Consider the following 19,595-nt stretch of genomic DNA (forward strand, 5'->3'; position numbering starts at 1 on the left):
ATGCAAAACAGAAAAGATAGCACAATGTCTGGGTAGAAGACAGAGCAAACATATCATTGTAAATAAAAACACCTAAACAATAAAACCTGTTATACATAATATATAATGAAAGGTAATAACTCAATACACCAAGAGCCAAGCAGGTGTAATTCGTGCTATAGCAACCACAAGCAGTTAATACCTAATTATGAAACATTACACTAAAAATATTACATATGCATTCATTTTGTTACACAACACAAAGTTTAATGTATAGGACAGAAAAGCAGATCAGCTCTTGCATGCCGTCTTAAATAAAGCAGCCAGTGAGCGGTACTGGAGAGGTTAACACAGAGAGGACAGCTGCTACTGTGGAGCTGTAAGAGTTTCAGGGCTGCAGTGGAGTTGGGTAATATTAATCGCTTTTACTTCAGCAGCGTTTAATCTGCGGCGCTTTGGCAGACTGTGCGCAAACAAGAGCGACGCGCTCATAGTCTGCAATCAAAGAGGGGTAGATGGGCAGATACGTGCGTCTGTCAAAGGGGGTAAATCCACATGCATACACACGCAGCACCCACTTGGACTGCATCACGCCTTCATCCCCATGTCTGTTGTGGAGAAACACACCAACACTTTGCTGCTGATCTGATTGCTTTTTTTTTTTTTTTGAAGAGAGGTCCTTGTGCGAGGATGGGAAGGGCGATTTAGTTTGCAGGCAGTTGGGTTGGAGCCGCAAAATGTTGGGCTGTATCCTAAGGGAAGGACGCTTTTCGGATGGTCGTTTTGGAGACACGCAATTAATTGAGGAATATGCTTTTTTCTCAGTTTTAGGGGTTGGCAGAAAGAGCGGTTTGGTGGATTTCATTGCAGCCCGGTTTCCTCTCTGAGATATGGTAAGTGCAAACTTTATTTTGCTTGTTTTATCAATGCTGAGAATAAGGAAACTTAGTTCTTCTGTAGCTGTCCACTCTGCAGTCACTTGGATCGGTGCATGCTGTATTCGCACCCCGTAAACTTTCCTCAGTTCATTCATTAGATGTATTCTTGATCAAATATTGATCTGTAGGATGTATGTATCTAAGGTCAAGTGAGGTGATGTTTCCAACTGTACCACAGTATAGATTGAATACTAATTCATGTTAGTTTGTCAGATTTGAGCGCAGGTTAATTCAAGTACAGTACTTGTGTAACGCATTTGTCACTTGCCTATTTGCATATTCTATACACTATATACTACAGAAAGCAGAATAATCATTCTTGCAATGTATTTTTCACTAAGTTATCGGAAACGTTGCCTCTGGGATATTTTTATTTTCCAAACACCCCACAACAATAGCTGCAGTGCAGGTGGAGCAGGCAGAACTAATGCGCCTGTGCCCGGCATACAATTCATTAGATTGATCTGAATGAACACCAGTCTTTTTAAAAACAAAATAGGGAATATAGTGGATACAAATAAAGACTTCAAAAATAATGCCACTAAGCTGTATTATTATTATTATTATTATTATTATTATTATTATTATTATTATTTTAAGATGATAAAGAAGAGCAGAACCTATATATACCATCTATAATCTTCTACATGACTAGGGAAATCAATTGACAATCCATACTCAGTTACTCCTGAGAGCTAGCTGTTTAAAATGCCCTTGCTAGTCCCACGGAAGAATCCCTGCTGTTTCAGTGCAGTGCTGCATTCCTGATCATATCATTCTGAAGGTTTTATCAGTTTTCTTTTTATGGGCCATAATAATTCACCTTTTTGGGGATGGCATTATGACTTTTATACAAAATAATCTGGACTCACTGTGAGTTGCAGGCTACAGTGCAAATTGTCTTAAGGAAGCAAAAAAGCCAATACTTACTTTATGTGTGATTTTATATCCACATGTCTGTTGATGCACAACATATCCAGGCACAAGAGTTGCAGCCAGTAATGTAATTTGTAATGTGGTAAGATTTGTCAGTCTTATTCCTTTTCCTGAATGCAATATGCCCTCCTGCTCATGCTTTAGGTTTGTCGTGTGCAGCGTCACTCCGCTACAGAGTGAATATATTAATGAGTTTTTTAAATAGCAATGAAAGCTCTGGGAGTGAAGGTCAGGTTTGCACACATCCTAATTAATGTGTACTCCCTTAGCACAGGTCCTCCAGAGTAAATCCTGTTTATTCTAATTAGGATTTCGACAAACCCAGTCAAAAGATTTTTGGATGCTTGGGGTCCTGGGGAAATTCAACTCTGCCTTTGCTTCCCACAGTGTCCACATGCCGGCGTCCTGGGTCCCCCCTGACTGCGCTCTTTGCTGATTCAGAAACCCCACCCCAGCCTCCATGCCATAATGCCCATCATTTCTGGAACAGCTGACCAGGATTTTAGCAACCTAAGCCTGAGCGATGACAGCAGCTTGGATCAGATCTTCTCTGAGGACATTGAACCTGAGACAATCAAGGGGGTGTACTACCAGAGGGTGCAGAGGATTTACCGACCCGAGCAGCTCTATGCTGTGGACCAGAAGCACCAGGTCATCATCAACGTGGGGGGCAACCGCTACACCATTCCCTGGAGCACCCTGGAGGAGTTCCCTCTCACTCGGCTGGGGAGGCTGCGCTCCTGCAGCAGCTATGAGGAGATCGTGCAGGTGTGCGACGACTACGACGAGACGGCCCACGAATTCTTCTTCGACCGCAGCCCCTCGGCTTTCCGGGTGATCCTCAACTTCCTGGCGGCGGGCAAGCTGAGGCTGCTCCGTGAGATGTGCACCTTGTCCTTCTACGAGGAGCTGACCTACTGGGGCCTGGAGGCGTCCAGCATGGAGCGCTGCTGCAAGAGGAAGCTCTACACCCGTCTGGAGGACATGGCCGAGCTGGAGAGGAAGGAGGAGGCCAGGCGGGGCAAGAAGATAGAGATCGTTGAGGTGGAGGAGACCAAGTACCAGGCCTTCATGAGCAAGCTGAGGGACATGGTGGAGAACCCGCAGTCGGGACTCCCCGGAAAGGTCTTCGCCTGCCTCTCCGTCCTGTTCGTGGCGCTCACTGTCATCAGCCTTTGCATCAGCACCATGCCTGATTTGAGGGAGGAGGAGGACAAGGTGAGTTCACACCACCGCCCTCAAACCCTTCCCTGAATTGTTCTCTGATCCCAGTGGTGTATAAACGTTTACTGTAGTATACCGCAATCACAGTAGAGTGTAGTAAAGCATGGAGAGGTGGAGTACATAATGATACAAACCATGCAAAGCAGAGCACCCCGGCTTAAACACGGGGAAAATCCTGGGCACAATAATTGTGAAATATTGTAAAGGATATGTTGCCTGACTTTACATTGCTTTATTCAACGTACGTCTCCGCCTTGATAATCACCTGTGACTTTTACCCCACTGCTCCTGTATAATTAAATAAATACATAACATTAAATTAAACAGTTTATGCATTATATGTGGAGCTCTGGCTGTCTTAATGAGCATACATGTGTCCCATTAGAAGACATGTGTCTCTTCAGCATGTAATGTAATGCGCTTTCACTAAATCTGCAGTGGCTTTATTTTATTGGAAAATATAATAATGAAACAATTAGTCACAGCTCTGCAAAAGAAAGTGAACACAGCTGCCGTATTTAATTAAGGAAATGACCATCAGCAGAAGGAAATGACTGAGAGAGAGGTCATTGCAGAAATATGTAATTGCTGGTGTTTTATGACTCAGGAGAAAGACCATAGTGTCTTTTGTAGTTCATTTACCATTTATTTGATTTAATTACAAGGTCCTTTCAGGGATGTGAGAATCAGTGGTTGTCTATAGAGGGCCCACATTTTGTGTACAGACAAATGAACGGATTATAATTGAATTTTGCACTTTAGATGGCAGAATTATTCAAATAGGCTAACAGGTGACTCTGTGGTTTTAACGTCCGCTTAACTTCCCCAGACAATCCCACTGTTTTGACTTACGAAAAGTGAAAAGATATATAGAGTACTTATGACTTCTAATCACTACTTAAGACTGAACTTTGCAGGCATCCCAGCATGTCAATACTCTCTCTCCAGAGCATCACTTAGCGAAGGCAGATTTCATTGGAAAGTGTGTAATTGACAGTGACACTCAAGATTAGCATCGTGAGAGGCTCTCAATGTGTTGCATCTGGTTCTTCCAGAGAGAGGGAGTTTGGTGTAAAGAGCATTCGAGCCAGGATCCTGTTTGTGAAATGAAACACCTCATCTGAGAGTTTGGATTTCACAGAAGGAAAAACATTGAAAGTTCCTATTACAGGACAAGTAGCCCGAGTCCCAGACTTATTGGGCTTCGAAGAGAATCGTTCATGTTTAAATACAGTCAATGATACATCCAGTGAAATCATAATTATGTTGGATCAGATTCATATGCAGGACTGTACAGTGGCATACTCAAATTGCATTGGGTAAATGCTGTGAGGAAGTATATTTCATTTAATATGCATAACATGAAAATATTGTTTCCCCAGATCTTCCCAGTGTTTTGACTAGAGACATGAAAGTTGGAGACAGTGATTTACAATTTTTAAATGTTTTTCAGTTAAAAAAAATAAAATCAGGACTGTTGTTGAGTATTCGTATGATATGGCTGGTGATAAATGTGTGCAGTGTAAATTGTTATAGTTCTTAAGGGATTTTGTAACTTCTCTTTGACATTTGTCAGATAGCTATACACTACATTAAGAGTTCAAACCTAATTTAGTGAAACTCAGCTGGGTATATAATCACAGGAAGACATTACACTATAGCCGTAATGGAATTACAGGTTCCTGCAGTTTCAGGTTGTACAGGTCACGACAACAGGGGATAATGAAAGAAAACTGAGAAGTCTTTCTTGCAACCAGAAATGAAGAACAAACATATGAACAGGGTTTGAGAAGCCCAGGGCTTAGCCTAAAACCCAATACCATTTCTCTCAGAACTTAAACTTACATCAATTCAGTGTGACTGCAGTTGGATTAGAATATATTTGATATAATTCACATGTTTGCATGTTTGTTCTAGAGATTTGTCACATTCAATTTGTCTGTTCTAGTGGCCACCTGATGTCAGTAATTTGTCTTGTCTTAGCTTTCCTTCCTCTTCTATGCACACCAGACCCATAACAATGTGACCCCTTCTGCTCAACCATTCCCTTCACGGCAGACATCATTGGGTACTAAGTGGGTCGGCTCAAATACTACACTTTAATTTATGTGTTTCTGCAAAAACATAATGTCCGTGATAAACAGACATGTAAAGTCCGTGATCGCAGTGTGCTGATAATTCTTATTAAATTATGTGTTTGACGTTCTGTGCCAGTTCATGTTGACATCATAGTGTACCTCAGTTAATGGACTTCCCCTCCCCCTCTTCATTCATAAAAGACTAGCCATGTGAGAATTTTGTATTCTTCTTATTTAAGGTTGACATTTAATTATTCTCTGTGCATTTACACATCGGGATCTTATATTCAGTGTGTACAAATGCAGGTATGTCTGTGTACACAAGCAAATGGGGTCATTGCACAGAGTTCAGATACAACCCCATTTAACACCTGTGGCAAATGAGGCATGGCTTTGTTTTGCATATAATGCACTAGGTAGGCTTAATTTGTTTCAGCATAAATGCAGTGAGTTCAATTAAAATGAAAATCAAAGCAAATTTTAAGGGTACATCAATTCATCAGTAAACCATATAATTAATATCTCATCTTATGGATATGGACAGTATATACTGCTTGTTTGTTCTGTTTTATTCTTTACTTTTTTAATCTTTAAATGTTTTGATTGTTGTCTGAGCTGTGAATCACAAATGGACAGCTTTGTGAATGTGCGTACACTAGACATCTCCCAATAAAACAAATCCAAATTATCCTTAGCATATGTGAGGTGTCATTTTAAAGGCAATTATTCCTAGTTTGGGAAATATGTCAAGCTGAATGCAACTGTTTAATGCCCTGAAACATCTAATTAAATGGAAATAAATTAGTTATTTGCCAATTGCCTCATGACATACCAGGTCTGGTTTCTGATGCTGTAACTGATCATTTCTTGGCACTGGTGCATTTTAACATTTAATTTGCATCATTTATTTAAAGTCACATTATACAGTTAACCAAGCAATTATTTCAGAACAATAAATGTACTTCCAACTCCATACTGATTATTATTATTTCCGAGTTATAATCAAGGAGGACGATAGCTTCTGTTGAACTTTATTAATGTAGGATTGATATAGTGAAGTAAAAAATAATATGAAATAATGTAGATAAGTCCTACAACATGAGAGATAGTTTGATCATTAAAGTGTCAAAATCACACACCTCGATTTACAGAACTGCTCATATATGAAGTAGTATATTTCCACTATAGTCAACTTCCAATGCAATAAATGTTTTCTAGGCCTGAGTTGTGCAACAAGAGACCATATGTGATGTTCTCTTCTTAACTTTGTTTTTAACTGGATGTCCCTGGCTTTTAAAAGTGATCCCTTTAGATTTCCAATCCGCAATCTGACTTAGGTCAAATGGCAAGCCAAGAAAATCACAATCACAAAGCAAGAATAACAATAAAAATGCAGCAGGCTCTGTTTATTGAATGTTCTCCACAGTTCCTCTCAGTTCCGGATTAGGGTAGCTTTGAGAAACGCATTATTGTGACAATGAAGAGAGGAATAAAATCTGTGACTTATTCGGATATCCTGTGTAGTCCCCCCCCCAATCCACTCTAGGGAGTTTGAAGTAGGAAAACAATGACAAATGTAATACTCGTAAGCACATTCACAAAGCCAGGGATAGAAAATGTGTTTCTTTCAGAGGCTTGCTAATAATACATTCATATACCAGAGTGACATTCACTACATCAAACAGTGTCATCAAACAGTAGTTCCCTTGCACCTTTAATAATACTGATAATTAAAATGCTATCCATATATTATTCGATTTTGTTCCCCTGATACTATAGATCAGTTTAAACATAATTAAACTGACGTATATTAGATGGATGAAGAAAAGCACTCAGGGAACGCCAATAAGGAATATTATTACTCACTCAAGTATTATATTCATTGGAACAAAATCCAGTTGATCTCAAGTTGCTTTTGAGAATATAGATTTGCTTTCCCTTTACAGCTTTCAATTCAACCAGTTCTGAAATTTTTAATACCTTTATAAGCAAGTATTGGGACCTTGTGGTAGAGAGAGATGTTTTTGGAGTCTTTTGCTTCAGAGTTTGTTTTAATGAACAGGGAATGCTGTACGTGTGTATCTCATAGACTAGGGGGATTATCTAGCAGTGCTCTTGCTCAGAAAATCTCAGTCCGTAAGTCACCTCTGAGTACTTTCTTTTTTTTCGTTCCGGTGCATATATGTAAGATTAATAAGAACATACCTCTGAGCATTGTAATTAGCTTTGTGAATGCTAACAGCATATCAATCGTTTCACTTTGGTTCCCTTTCCCCAATTCGCTTCCTCCTAAAAAACCTCACGGGCCGCATTGACCTTATCCTGAAGCATCCCCCAGGCTTTCATCGAAATGGTATGGACTTAACACACACTTTGCACAATACACAGAAGTACAATACAACGTCCAGCATTGTAAACTGTTGAGTGAGCTTATTAAATCCAAATAAATAACTGAACCTAGTGATATATCCCGTCTATTAGCACCATTGCAGTGTTATTTTTAGTATTATTATTATTATTTATAGGTCTGAAGGTACAGGAAATAACTGAAATAACTAATCCATGACTATTTTAAACATATTGAAAGCTACAGTTCACAAAGCAGCCTTTTCTTATTTTCTTTCCTGATTAACAATGTCAAACTCTCCCTGCCCCAAAGCTCCACAAACTGCAACTCATGTGATTTATGTAAGGAGCCAGAAAGAAACCTGCCTGGGTTGCTTGGAATAGTAATGGCTCCATTAGTCACAACTTTGTGCAAATTTCCTTTATAGAAAGAAAAGTCCTGCAAAAGAGAGAATCTAAAAGTAACAATGACTATGAAGAAATCATCATCATTAAAAGAAAAAAAAAACATGGAGAAAATGAAGCAGACTGTACTATTTCATAGTATGAGATTTGATGCCGAAAGACAAAACACAGAAAAACTCTTTCTCTGTCTCTCTGGAGGTACATACCTATTAAGCACCACTTTCGACTTATTCATGCTTTTATAATCAGTCAACAACTTGTCAGGGAAAGCCTGAAGGTGACTGAAACACGGTTCCCAGACGCCCTTGTTGTTTGGGAGAAGTGTAGTTTAGAAGGAAATTACTTTAGGTAACAGGAAGTATATTTCCCTGTGCTATGATAAGATTTATTCATGAACAGATTGCAACAGATGTCATGAACATGCATTTCAAATCAAAACCTTTTCCAATATATTAATCACATTTAAGTCACAAGGCAAGACCTATTGCTAAGCTTGTTTTCTATGGGACCAAGGCAGCTGGGAAATGGGGATGTATTTGAAGAGATTGCTTCCCAATCATGTAATCTGTATATGAATATATGAAAGCTATATGCTTCTAATAACAATAAGTGATAGAAAAACAGATAAATGGACCAGAGGACAAACAACATTGTGTGACATCATTGATAGAGTGACAAAGTCAAGGGGCTGGACACATTGCCAGAAGAACAGATCGGAAATGGACTAGTGAATTAATTAAATGCATCTGAAAAGACACAAGTAAAGACCATATAGAAGATGGAAGGATGAAATCAGAAACCTGGCTGGAATCACCTGGGAAAGTATCATGTATTCACCCTCTGTGCCTGTAAAATATGAATGCAGTGTGATTTCATTAGAGATATACCAACCTATAAAAATCTACCTGCAACCAATTTCTTATCTTGTCCCCTTTGAAAGTCGTAGTGAGACTGCATTTGTGTTGACAGAGGAATGCACTGATATTTGGAGGTTCGGTCTCCTGAAAATGTATACAATCCACTGAATCCATATACCCCCTGGGAGCAAACATCTGAAATACTTTATATATATCATTGAAACATTATGTAACAACACAATTCTCCACAATGACATTTGGAGAGACAGTATGGCACTGAAACAAAAGCACTAAACATTCAGGACAAGACACACAATTTGGTAATGTTTACACAATATTTGTCAACACCATACCATCTGAAAACTGTGTTCTTCTGTGCACTAAAAACATCACTTTCCTTGGAGTTTTTTTTTTTGTAAACAGCATAATAACTAATGTCATATGTGTGTGAAAAGTTAAATACAAATACAACATACATGGAAACTCACAGGCTAGCTAATTCAACCTAAGTTAGTTGAAGATAAAGCTTTCACATACATAGAGTACATAGGGACAGAGAGTGCCAGCAAACCAGATGATAAATAACACCTACATTAAGTTGTTGTGACTTTTTTCTGTTTGGTGTTGACAAGTTGCATGTATCATTTAAAATAAATGATTGTTTTTTAATATTCTTACCAGGAAGTCAACAAAGCAGAACAGCATTGTGTTAAAAAAAAAACATAAATTACATTAATTCAATGTAAAAATTAGGTCAGAAAATAATGTAGGCTGTAGGAAATAGAAAAATGGAAATTCCCCTCCCATTCAGTGGTTTATGATGACAGGTCTCCACGGGATTTCTGAGGAACCTCTCATAATGGACTTTAGATCAACCTTGCAGATTAAAATTCACCATCTGTGTCCCTAATATAAAACCAACAGTGTTTTATGTAAATACAATGACTGTGTTAAGAGAAATAAAGCAGTGAGCTTATGTGTGAATCTTGCTCTTGCAATGCATTTAATTTATACAATCTTTATTTATACAACTAAATTCCCCCAAATGACACAGTAGTGTGTGTTTCTTGTTTGTGTGGTTATTTAGTTCTTTTTTTAATGTGCTCACTGTAACTATCTCTTACATGTCAGATTTCTCTTTGGTGCCTCTAAGTCTGGTGATCAGAGTAAAAGGACTGTTTGAGAGATCGCCGGTGAATGCCTGAGTTTGTTATTTGTTATCTGTGGTATTGCAACAGTAGTGTAGTTTCTCATCAATTACTGAAGTATGGTGGCCTTTTATAGAACATATATATGTATTTATTAATTGGAATTGGCATTAATTTAGTTTTCTCTCAGCTTGATTTAATGCTAAGACTGTGGCATAGCTGGGATCCTGACAAACTAGTTTGTCAGGATCCCAGCTATGCCAGAGTCTTAGCCTAAAAGCAGGCTCTCCAATATAGGTGCTGTCAGACTGTGTACTTTGTTCCACACTGCAGCCTCCCCGATTCAAACCAGCACTGCGTGAACTCGTGGACCCAGCCTGCCCTCTCAGCCAGCAGTGATAATGCCATGGAGGCTAGTACTATACAATCGTCTATTTAAGTAGAAATAAGTCCGATTCTATCTTTTGTTTTAATGCTTCATCACTGATGTAAAGTATTCCCAGCTTCACGGGATTATGATGACTAAGAATTATAGCTAGCCACTGTATACTAAAAGAGTTAGTCACATAACTGTTGACGTCTAAATCCCTCCACCCTGTTTTATTACCCTGATGTTATAGTCTATGGTCATTGTAGCACAGAACACAAACTTTAATTTGATTATTATTATTATTTATTTCTTAGCAGCCGCCCTTGTCCAGGGTGACTTACAACATATAAAAGCCTTTTGGTTTTAATATTAAGCATTTGCTGTGAAGGAGAAATATATGCGCCAGGAAGGACATTATTTAAAATACAAATTGATAGGTTAAAGCTGTGCAATGATTTTCTCCCCACAAAAGATAAGAAAATCTGGAAGGTGGACCAGTTTCTGGCATGTATGTACAGTTGCATGCTTTAAAACAGTAGTAGTAGAGTAGGTATGAATCAATGTTTGACTTCTTATCAACCTCTGGTACCAGGACTTAACCACACTGTAATCCAGATACAAATTACATCTTATGTTTATTTTCAATTGCAAATGGAGATGCGTCATGTTTGAATACAGTTTGACTATGTTTTGAAAAATGTGTTGCCTCCGCACAGTATGATTTATTAATTTGTTTCTGTATTTATGTATGTATGTATTCATTTATTAATTTGGTTGACACCCTTTTGAAAGTGGCTCGAAAAAGAAAACTTCACACTTTATTACTCTATTACACTAAGTCTCACCTGGGTGTGAGTGGGTACAAAGAAAAATATAAAAAACTGCACAACAATGCAGTGTACTCTGTCACACATAACAGGAACAGCAAGTAAGGTAAAGAACTGTTCGATTAAACTCCGAACTAAGCTTTGAAATTACCTTTTTAACATTGTGCTTGTGACGTGATCTTAGGTAGTGTGAAAATTGTGCCATACTGGTGATTACAGTTTAAATGGTGCAAAGCCATTTTCATTATTAACAAAGGAATCCCCCCATCTTTACACTCGTCCACAGCTTTCTCTTACATCTGAAATTACCCGCCAGTCGCCCTAGGACCTAATGGAATGAAACGGGCAAAGGAGTAATGTCTGGCTGTTTAACTGATGACTTGCAGAGTACTATAGTAAGAGGCGAGGAAGCATTCAATGGCACGCTTAGGAAAACATGCTCTGTGGTGCTTAGCCTGTCACTAATGTCTCATCCATCAGACTGCGGCCCCTAATGAAGACACGCAACCTACATGGAAAGCCAATTGTAGATCTTCAGCTCCATCCATCAAGAAAGCTGTAATTTTCCTACCTTTCCTAACCTTTTCAGGAATTGTAAGGTACTTGTAGCCTTTTAACAGTGTTGAGAGAAAACAATATATCAACCATAGTTCTACTCTTTTTGTTTCTCCTTTTAAAAATGTGCCAAATATAACACAATACAGACCTTGGATGGATGTACTGCTATTGTACATATATGCTGTTGTATTTCTGTAAAGGTCTGCAAGGAAATCTGTACAGGAAATCCATTTGAAAAAATATATGACATTGTGTGGTAGTAATCTGAAGGATTGTGTATTTTTAAACATCTACATTTAAGTATTTTAATTGACTTTCATCCACTGCTGTCTTAAGTTTATGATTTAAAAATAGACATTTTGTGAAGGGAATGAGAACAGTACAGGAAGACGTAGTCTTATTAGAAGCATGGATATTGTACTTTAGTCACAAGACATCAGCCTGGGAAAGTGTTTTATATTCTGCCTGCCTAGTCCAATCCAAAGCTGATTAATATTTTAAAGTTAAACTTCAAAGAGATTTGCTTGTTTTTACTGACAAACCACTGTGAACAGCACTGACATCTTGAAAAGCAATGGTGGTATGTATCTCATCATTGTATTCTTGCATGACTTTGGTACGTGATGGATTATAGAAAAAAAAAACTGTGCTTCTGCTTGTAAGACACATGTACAGTGAGAAGGTGGTAATTATTAAGTGACAAAAGTGAACGCAATTGTGTGCGACAGCGAAACACTGTATTATGGAATGATGTTACTGAAGTGACACATGAAACATCAGAAGCTGTTTTTTAAATCAACATTAAGACCTTGTTTAAATTCAGAAACACTCACTATTGCAGACTGATCTGAGGAGAATCATCCAAAACTGGAACACAATCAAAGATATTAATTAAATAGCAATGGGATAACCAGTCCCAGCTAATCAACTGGGAGTGACAAAGGTAACTAGGTTAGGTTTTAGTTTAAAATATTCAAAGAGTTAAGACTAGGCGGTGCTGATAGTCTGTAGTAGGCAACCAGTAAAATGGGATGGTCTTTTGTTGCCATTAAATTATATTCTGAGTCCAGTCAGAATGTACCGTAAGTTTTTTAAGTCATGTTTTGTATGTAAATATGCAAACTCACACGCATGTTCCTTATATGAAAGCCAAGTGCAGAGGGAAACTTTAAACAGCAGCTTTCCATTCCCCTCCCCCTTCACTTGCCTGTCTCCAAGGTTGTGGTTTTGACTGCTGTAGCAACACTGATTGTGAGGGAGACCAAGTGACTGTGGCAGCGCAGGTTAGACATTCCTCACACATCGAGCATGTCACATTGAAACGCAACTACACCGCAGTGATCTCCTCTCAGAATACCTTATTCCATACAGAGGCTCAGTAGTTAGCTAATGTCAGTAATGTTGATAGTCTGTTCATCATTACAACTCCCAATCCAGAAATTAATCACTTCAGTAATGATAATGACTATGAAATACATTCAGCCTGTACACCTGCACTAGGAAGTAGTGATAGACAAGGAAGCCATTAAGCCTTCATTAATACATGCTAAATACAGATATAATTATGAATAAAGAACCTTGCTTGTGTAGTTGTTGGTAAGGGGAATGATTTTCCTTCTCTTAATACTTTGTCTTTCTTTCCTGTTTTTCAGTGTTTTAAATAAACTGCAATAGCAGAACCATCACAGCATCAACATTTGTAAAGCCTACAGCATCTATGTTTGGCAGTTGGTGTGAAAGACCTTAACCACAGTCTCCAGAGGGTCCAACTGGAAGACTAATTCATATTTCTAATTAGTCCCTTTTACAGCTGTGCCAAATTCCCTGTAGCTCCCAGCACTACAATGGAAACCTCACAATTTTGCTTTACAAAGCCTGCCTTGCAGTGTTTTTGTTTTGTATTTATTGATCATTTAAAAAAATATATATATAATAGATTGGTGATCTGATTGCAGGAAGACAAACACTGGTCTCTCCCTCCATGTTTCCCCCACATTTGCTCTGTCTTTCCATCACTACTGTACAAACCAGGAGGGTGCAGTGTTTCAGTGATGTGTATATTTGTTCCTACCTATGTGCATTGGGCTTTAAGATTACCAAGGGTCTTGTTTCATTCACGTCATGTTCCAGCCATTGCCCTTCTAAGTGCTGCCCTCATTTGTGTTGTGTGTGTGGTTTTTTCCACAGTAAGACTCATAATTAGGTTGTTTCTCCCAAAGGACTGTTGTCTTAAATTACAGACATATTGGAAGATTGCGTACATCCAGCTCGTAATCCAGTCTAGTCATTCAGGGTTTTGTTTTTAGTCTGACTGTTTACATCAATGGAGAAGCCTGCTTTCCTTTCCTGGTTAAGGTTATTTAGATGACAATTGTTTAGCATGGTTCTGCAACCACAGATAAATAGCTTAAGAGCATGGATATTGAAAACAAAGTAGTGTTTCACATATGAGCAACCACACCTTGCAGGAACTCTATAGTGCTTTTGTGCAAAGGACTATTTCAGTTGTGAGAGGTTTTTCTTATTTTCTTCCCAGTTGTCTATACGCAACACCACTGTATTTGCCAAGGCTTATTAGTAGTGTTAGGCTGATGTTCTTAGTTTGAATACATGCTTATTAAAGATTAGGCTCATTACGGGGTGCCTAACAAACATTAATACTATTTTTGACTAAGGAAAAATCTCTTTTCCTTTTGTACTCTCCTTCCATTTCTATCCCATCTGCCTACACCATAAGGCACTAGCTACACACACACACACACACATTTAATTTAATATTAGAACTTTTCTCCAGAGCCAGGGGCTTTAACTAGTTTTAACTAGCTCTGTAATGCTGCACATTGCAAGACATCTTCAAGACCATTTTCCAAATCACACTTTAACTTAATGCCTGACGGAAAGTTACCAATATAGCCAACATAACGATAGGTTACGTATGCAACTCTGGTTATCTGAAAAAGGAAGCACTGCCCAAAGGGGAGGAGTTTCTGCACATTTCTGTAGGAAACGGATTGAAAATGTCACTCTATCAAAGCTGCCATTGGCCCTTGTGAACATCACTCAGAACAGGTCCCTTACCACTTCCTGTTCTATAAAACATGACGTCTGCGCAGGTTCGTCCTCTTTTGCTGGAAGCCAGGACTCCCGCACGACCTTGCAACCCTTGGGCAGTGCTTCCCTTTTTCAGATAACCGGGGTTGCATTCGCAACCTATCTTTATCTTTCAAGTCGGAAGCACTGCCCAAGGGGGAGTGGTTACTGTATAACCAAACCGTCGCAAGGGAGGAGGCAGCGGGCTGATAAGGGAGCCTGCCCCGAGGTGACCGCTAGGGGGCCTCGGCAACACAACTCCAGACAGGAGTCAAAGAGGCCCCTTGGGGCCAACCTGGGCTGCCCAGGAGCGAGGACTGCAGTCATGCTCTACCGGGAACTGTCTGCAATCAGCATATTCAAATTGGGCTACAGAGATAAACTCTTACGCAATCCGCTTACAATAGCAAGGCTGGCTGCTCTACTGCTCCATCTAGGATCGAGACCGTATATCTACTGGCACAATATATGGCCGGGGCAATCAAGCAACTTGTGTGCCCTCTGCGCATTAACGTGGCAGTGAACCCCTGATCTACAGACCACTGAATAACACATAGCTGGCTAGTCAACTGAGTAGCCACAGCTGGACATAACAGTATACACAGTGTTGCAGCAGGAACACTCATGGAGAAATCGCGTTCACTGAACTGTACAGAGCGGCCAGCTCCACTGTGCTGTCATAACAACTATACACATTGCAGGGTGCAGAAAGCAGATCATGCACCACCACGTAACATGGGAGCAGTTGTCACCTATTAGTGCAGCTAATGCAGGACAACAGCAGGCTCTACCATGACAATCAAACCATAAACATTGTTCATGCACTCTCCGCATAACATGGAAGCATTGGCTGCTTTCTCCACTAGTACAGCTAGGATTGAGGCCACACCAGCTCTACAATGTTGTACTAATGAACAACAATATATATCGCGTGGCAGCAGGAGCATTCATGCCACCTGCGCACAGCACAGGAGCATCAACTGAACAGTACAGAGTGGAGAGCAAGGCAAGGGGACACCCTGACGCAAGCTCTCAGTCAGAAGAGGGAGCGCACAATTGAGGACGTGGGCCCCCTGGCAACATAAGGAGATGAACACGACGTCCATGCACTTGGAAAAAGTGTGTGGGGCTAGCGACAGGCCGAAGGGAAGAACAGCAAACTCGAACGCTCGACCCTCGTAGGCAAAAGCGGAGGAACTTCCTGTGTACCTGTGCAATAGGGATTTGAAAGTAAGCGACTTTCAGATCCACCGTAATGAACCAGTCACTGGGTTTGATGGCCTGGGACATGGTGTGCAGGTTGAGCATGCTGAAGCACAACACCCTGAGGTGGCGGTTCAGGCATCTCCAATCCAAGATGGGGCAGAAACCGCCATTTTCTTTGGGTACTAGGAAGTGTGGGGAGTAGAACCCCCCATGCTGACCAAGTGGGGGTGCTTCAAAAATTGCTTGCTTCTCCAGGAGAGCGTTGATTTCAACGTTAAGTGCCACACACTGCAATGGGTCCCTCAATCACGTCCACACCACGCCTCAGAAGTGGGGTGGACGGGCCTGAAACTACAGGGAGTAGCCAACTGTTATAGTTTGGAGTTGCTGGGAGGTGTATGGGTGAGCCAGAGACTGCTGGAATGTCACAGGGCCGAAGCGCAGGGGGAGAAGGGGGCGGAAGTCTGCCAGCCATCCTCCTGACGCATGCCATGCCGGACTGCTGGGGGCCTGGACAGGCTGCCGTGGCGGGTGCCTGCCTGCCGGTTCGAAGATCGGCAGGGGGGCGGGACTGCTGCCTGGGAGCCAAGGTCAAGAGACATCGAGCTCCTGAAGGCAGCCTGTGAGGCTGGGCTGAGGGTGTAACCGGGTAGACCCTGGCTAGTTGCAGGGACTGTTCCCTCTCCTGGGGAGTGCGCATCTCCTCCATTGAGGGGCCGAAAGTAAAGCCTGGCAGTATGGGTGCATCTTTGAGATGGGTCCTGTCCGCCATAGGCACCCATCTTGCCTGTGACAGCCGGAGCTTAGGGGGAGGGGGCCTGTTGCTCCAACACTCTTCCCTGTCGCTCATGTGCTTTGTGCGGGGGTTCACACGGCGCGCATCACTGGCACATCAGGCAGGGAGGGCACACCTGCCGCAGCGGGCGCAGCAGCGGAGAAGTGGGCATGGGAAAGTACGTTGGCTGCAAGTGGCGCAATGGCGTGGGTGAGAGAAACTCATCGCCAACTGCACACATGCGAGAACAAGGAACATGCACCGGGGGCGCCGGTCAGTGTTTGCACCAGGGGGCACACAACAACTGAAATGCCGCTGCGACAAGTGGCGCACCTAGCGGGCTCGCCACTGTAAGTGTGTCTCCACCCGGCAACGTTTATGGACATGGGGGCACTGCAACACCAACCTGATCTGTATATTCCAGGGGTTTCTGGGGACACTCGTACAACAGATCTCTTACGAGCTCCAGGATCGGAATTAGCTATAAATATAACTAATAAGACACACAATAGAGACAGAGATGTAGCGAAACGGGAGTGAACAACACTATTAGGGAAGCCAGCCAGCCGAAATACGACGTTTAAATGTCTAATGCGACACACAGACACAGAAAGCTCACGTTCTCGGGTCTAGGCAAAATAGCAAAAGAGGACAAACCTGCGCTGATGTCACGTTTTATAGAACAGTAAGTGGGAAGGGCCGTGTTCCAAGTGACGTATGCAGGGGCCAATAGCAGCTTTGATAGAGTAACGTTTTCGATCGGGTTCCTACGGAAGTGTGCAGAAACCCCTCCTCCTTGGGCAGTGCTTCCAACTAGAAAAATAACAGTCTAAGAGATTCTAAGAGGGTCTAAGAGATTCTGGAGTTTGGTATCTGCCTTTTTGAGAAATGGTTTCTGATGTGATTATGCAACCATTTCTGCATGCTCCCAGATCGCACAAGGCTATTGACTAAGACATGTCACTAAACTTACTTTTTCATTTTGTCTCCCATGTCCCCTTGCAGGGAGAATGTTCCCAGAAGTGCTACAACATGTTCATCGTGGAGACAGTGTGCGTGGGCTGGTTCTCTCTGGAGTTTGTCCTGCGCTTTGTCCAGGCCCGCAGCAAGCTGGAGTTTGTCCGGGGACCCCTGAACATCATCGATGCCATGGCCATCCTGCCCTACTACATCTCCCTGATTGTGGTGGAGGAGCCTCTGACCAACGACAGGCCTGGAGGCAAAGGCTACCTGGAGAAAGTAGGGCTTGTGCTGCGGATCCTCCGTGCCTTGAGAATCTTGTATGTCATGCGGCTGGCCAGGCACTCCCTGGGGCTGCAGACACTGGGGCTGACGGTGAGGCGCAGTACCAGGGAGTTCGGTCTGCTGCTGCTTTTCTTGTGCGTGGCTGTCACCCTCTTCTCCCCCCTGGTGTACCTAGCCGAGAGCGAGCTAACCAAAGGACAGGACTTCACCAGCATCCCTGCGTCCTACTGGTGGGCCATCATCTCTATGACCACGGTGGGGTACGGGGACATGGTGCCCAGGAGCATCCCAGGTCAGGTCGTCGCCATGAGCAGCATTCTGAGCGGGATTCTAATCATGGCCTTTCCAGCCACTTCTATCTTCCACATGTTCTCAAGGTCCTACCAGGATCTCAGGGTGGAGCAGGAAAGGTTGCTCAAGGAAGAGATGTGTGCGGCCAACGCCCTGAAGATGGAAGAAAGCGAAACTTTGGAAGATGCAGAGCTTGGGGCACCTGAGGAAACACAGTCCCTGCTGGAATACGACGAATCAGGGAGTAACTCAGGGAAGCACTGATTCCCATTTTCAAACAAGCATAGCAAACCTGGTGAGAACTTGGTGAGTACACCATGACTTGTCCAAGCCAGGCTTCCAGCAGCTTTGACAGAAAGGTTTATTCTGCACTTTGCTTTCCATGAAAAAGATGGAAAAATGACCAGCCCTTCCCTTCTCTCCCCAGAGCCCTGACTCTACACTGTATAAGAGCAATGAAAAGAACAATAAGTTGGTACAAAAAGTACTAATGTGTTGAATAATGTGTTGGCAAATATAAAAAGAGATATATAACTTTTTATGGTGCAATAATGAAATAAAACCCTATGAAATACATTATCGCTTATGCTTGATTCAATCTATCGAGCTCTGCACAAGTGCTTTTACTTTGATTTCATCCACTTTATCCCCTCCATCCATTCCCATTAGGAAAGCAGGTCAGATTAGGCCATCAATACGTGGCATACAAGATTCTGTCTCACAGCAAGGAGATTAATTTTGTGGTAGTTGCAGTTGCATCCTACTTTGAATCTGTTTTTAAACTAAGATAATGTTTAAGAGACTTTGAGCATGGGAAATATTCTGGACCCTAGATGCAAAGGATAATTATAAAGATCACAGGCTATGATAAAATCCCAAATAAAAAGCAAATAGTCGTGGAGCAGTAAGGCCTAGACACTGTGTGTTATTTTTTATTTTGTGATGCACTGAACACAAGATTACACAGAAGGATAAGCAGGCAGAATTAAAAGGTCACAGTAGCTCTTATGATTGAGGAATTACTGTTTTCAGAATCTGGGCAGTCTGTGGGTAGTTTGCTGCCAGAAGTGATGGTTCTCATGCTGGACAAGGGATTACACTTAATTTTGGACCAATAGGAGTTCATAACAGCTGCAAAACAACTTCCCGACATTCTGTGTGAAAATCTGCATTGTTGCCCTGCTCTCATTGTTAGACCTCAAGGTTTCTGAGACTGGGTTGGGTTCCAAGAGGAGTGGTGAGGGAGACCGAATGGAATCTCACATCAGTTTTTCTTTCCCTCTCATCCTTGCATCAGTGCATTACTTTTAATGGACAAGAAC

At 41.6% G+C, this 19,595-nt stretch overlaps 1 protein-coding gene across 1 annotated transcript; it reads left to right on the forward strand.

Annotated features, from left to right (window-relative positions):
* The first annotated feature begins 489 nt into the window (after positions 1-489).
* Positions 490-18,849, forward strand: kcng4a (potassium voltage-gated channel, subfamily G, member 4a). Its single transcript, XM_066712521.1, has 3 exons — positions 490-872; positions 2,241-3,071; positions 17,743-18,849. The coding sequence occupies exons 2-3, from the start codon at positions 2,322-2,324 to the stop codon at positions 18,535-18,537; spliced, it is 1,545 nt and encodes a 514-aa protein (XP_066568618.1). The 5' UTR covers positions 490-872; positions 2,241-2,321; the 3' UTR covers positions 18,538-18,849.
* The last annotated feature ends 746 nt before the right edge of the window (positions 18,850-19,595 follow it).

The sequence above is a fragment of the Amia ocellicauda genome, chromosome 9, assembly GCF_036373705.1.
Source record: "Amia ocellicauda isolate fAmiCal2 chromosome 9, fAmiCal2.hap1, whole genome shotgun sequence".
Taxonomy (NCBI): Eukaryota; Metazoa; Chordata; class Actinopteri; order Amiiformes; family Amiidae; genus Amia; species Amia ocellicauda.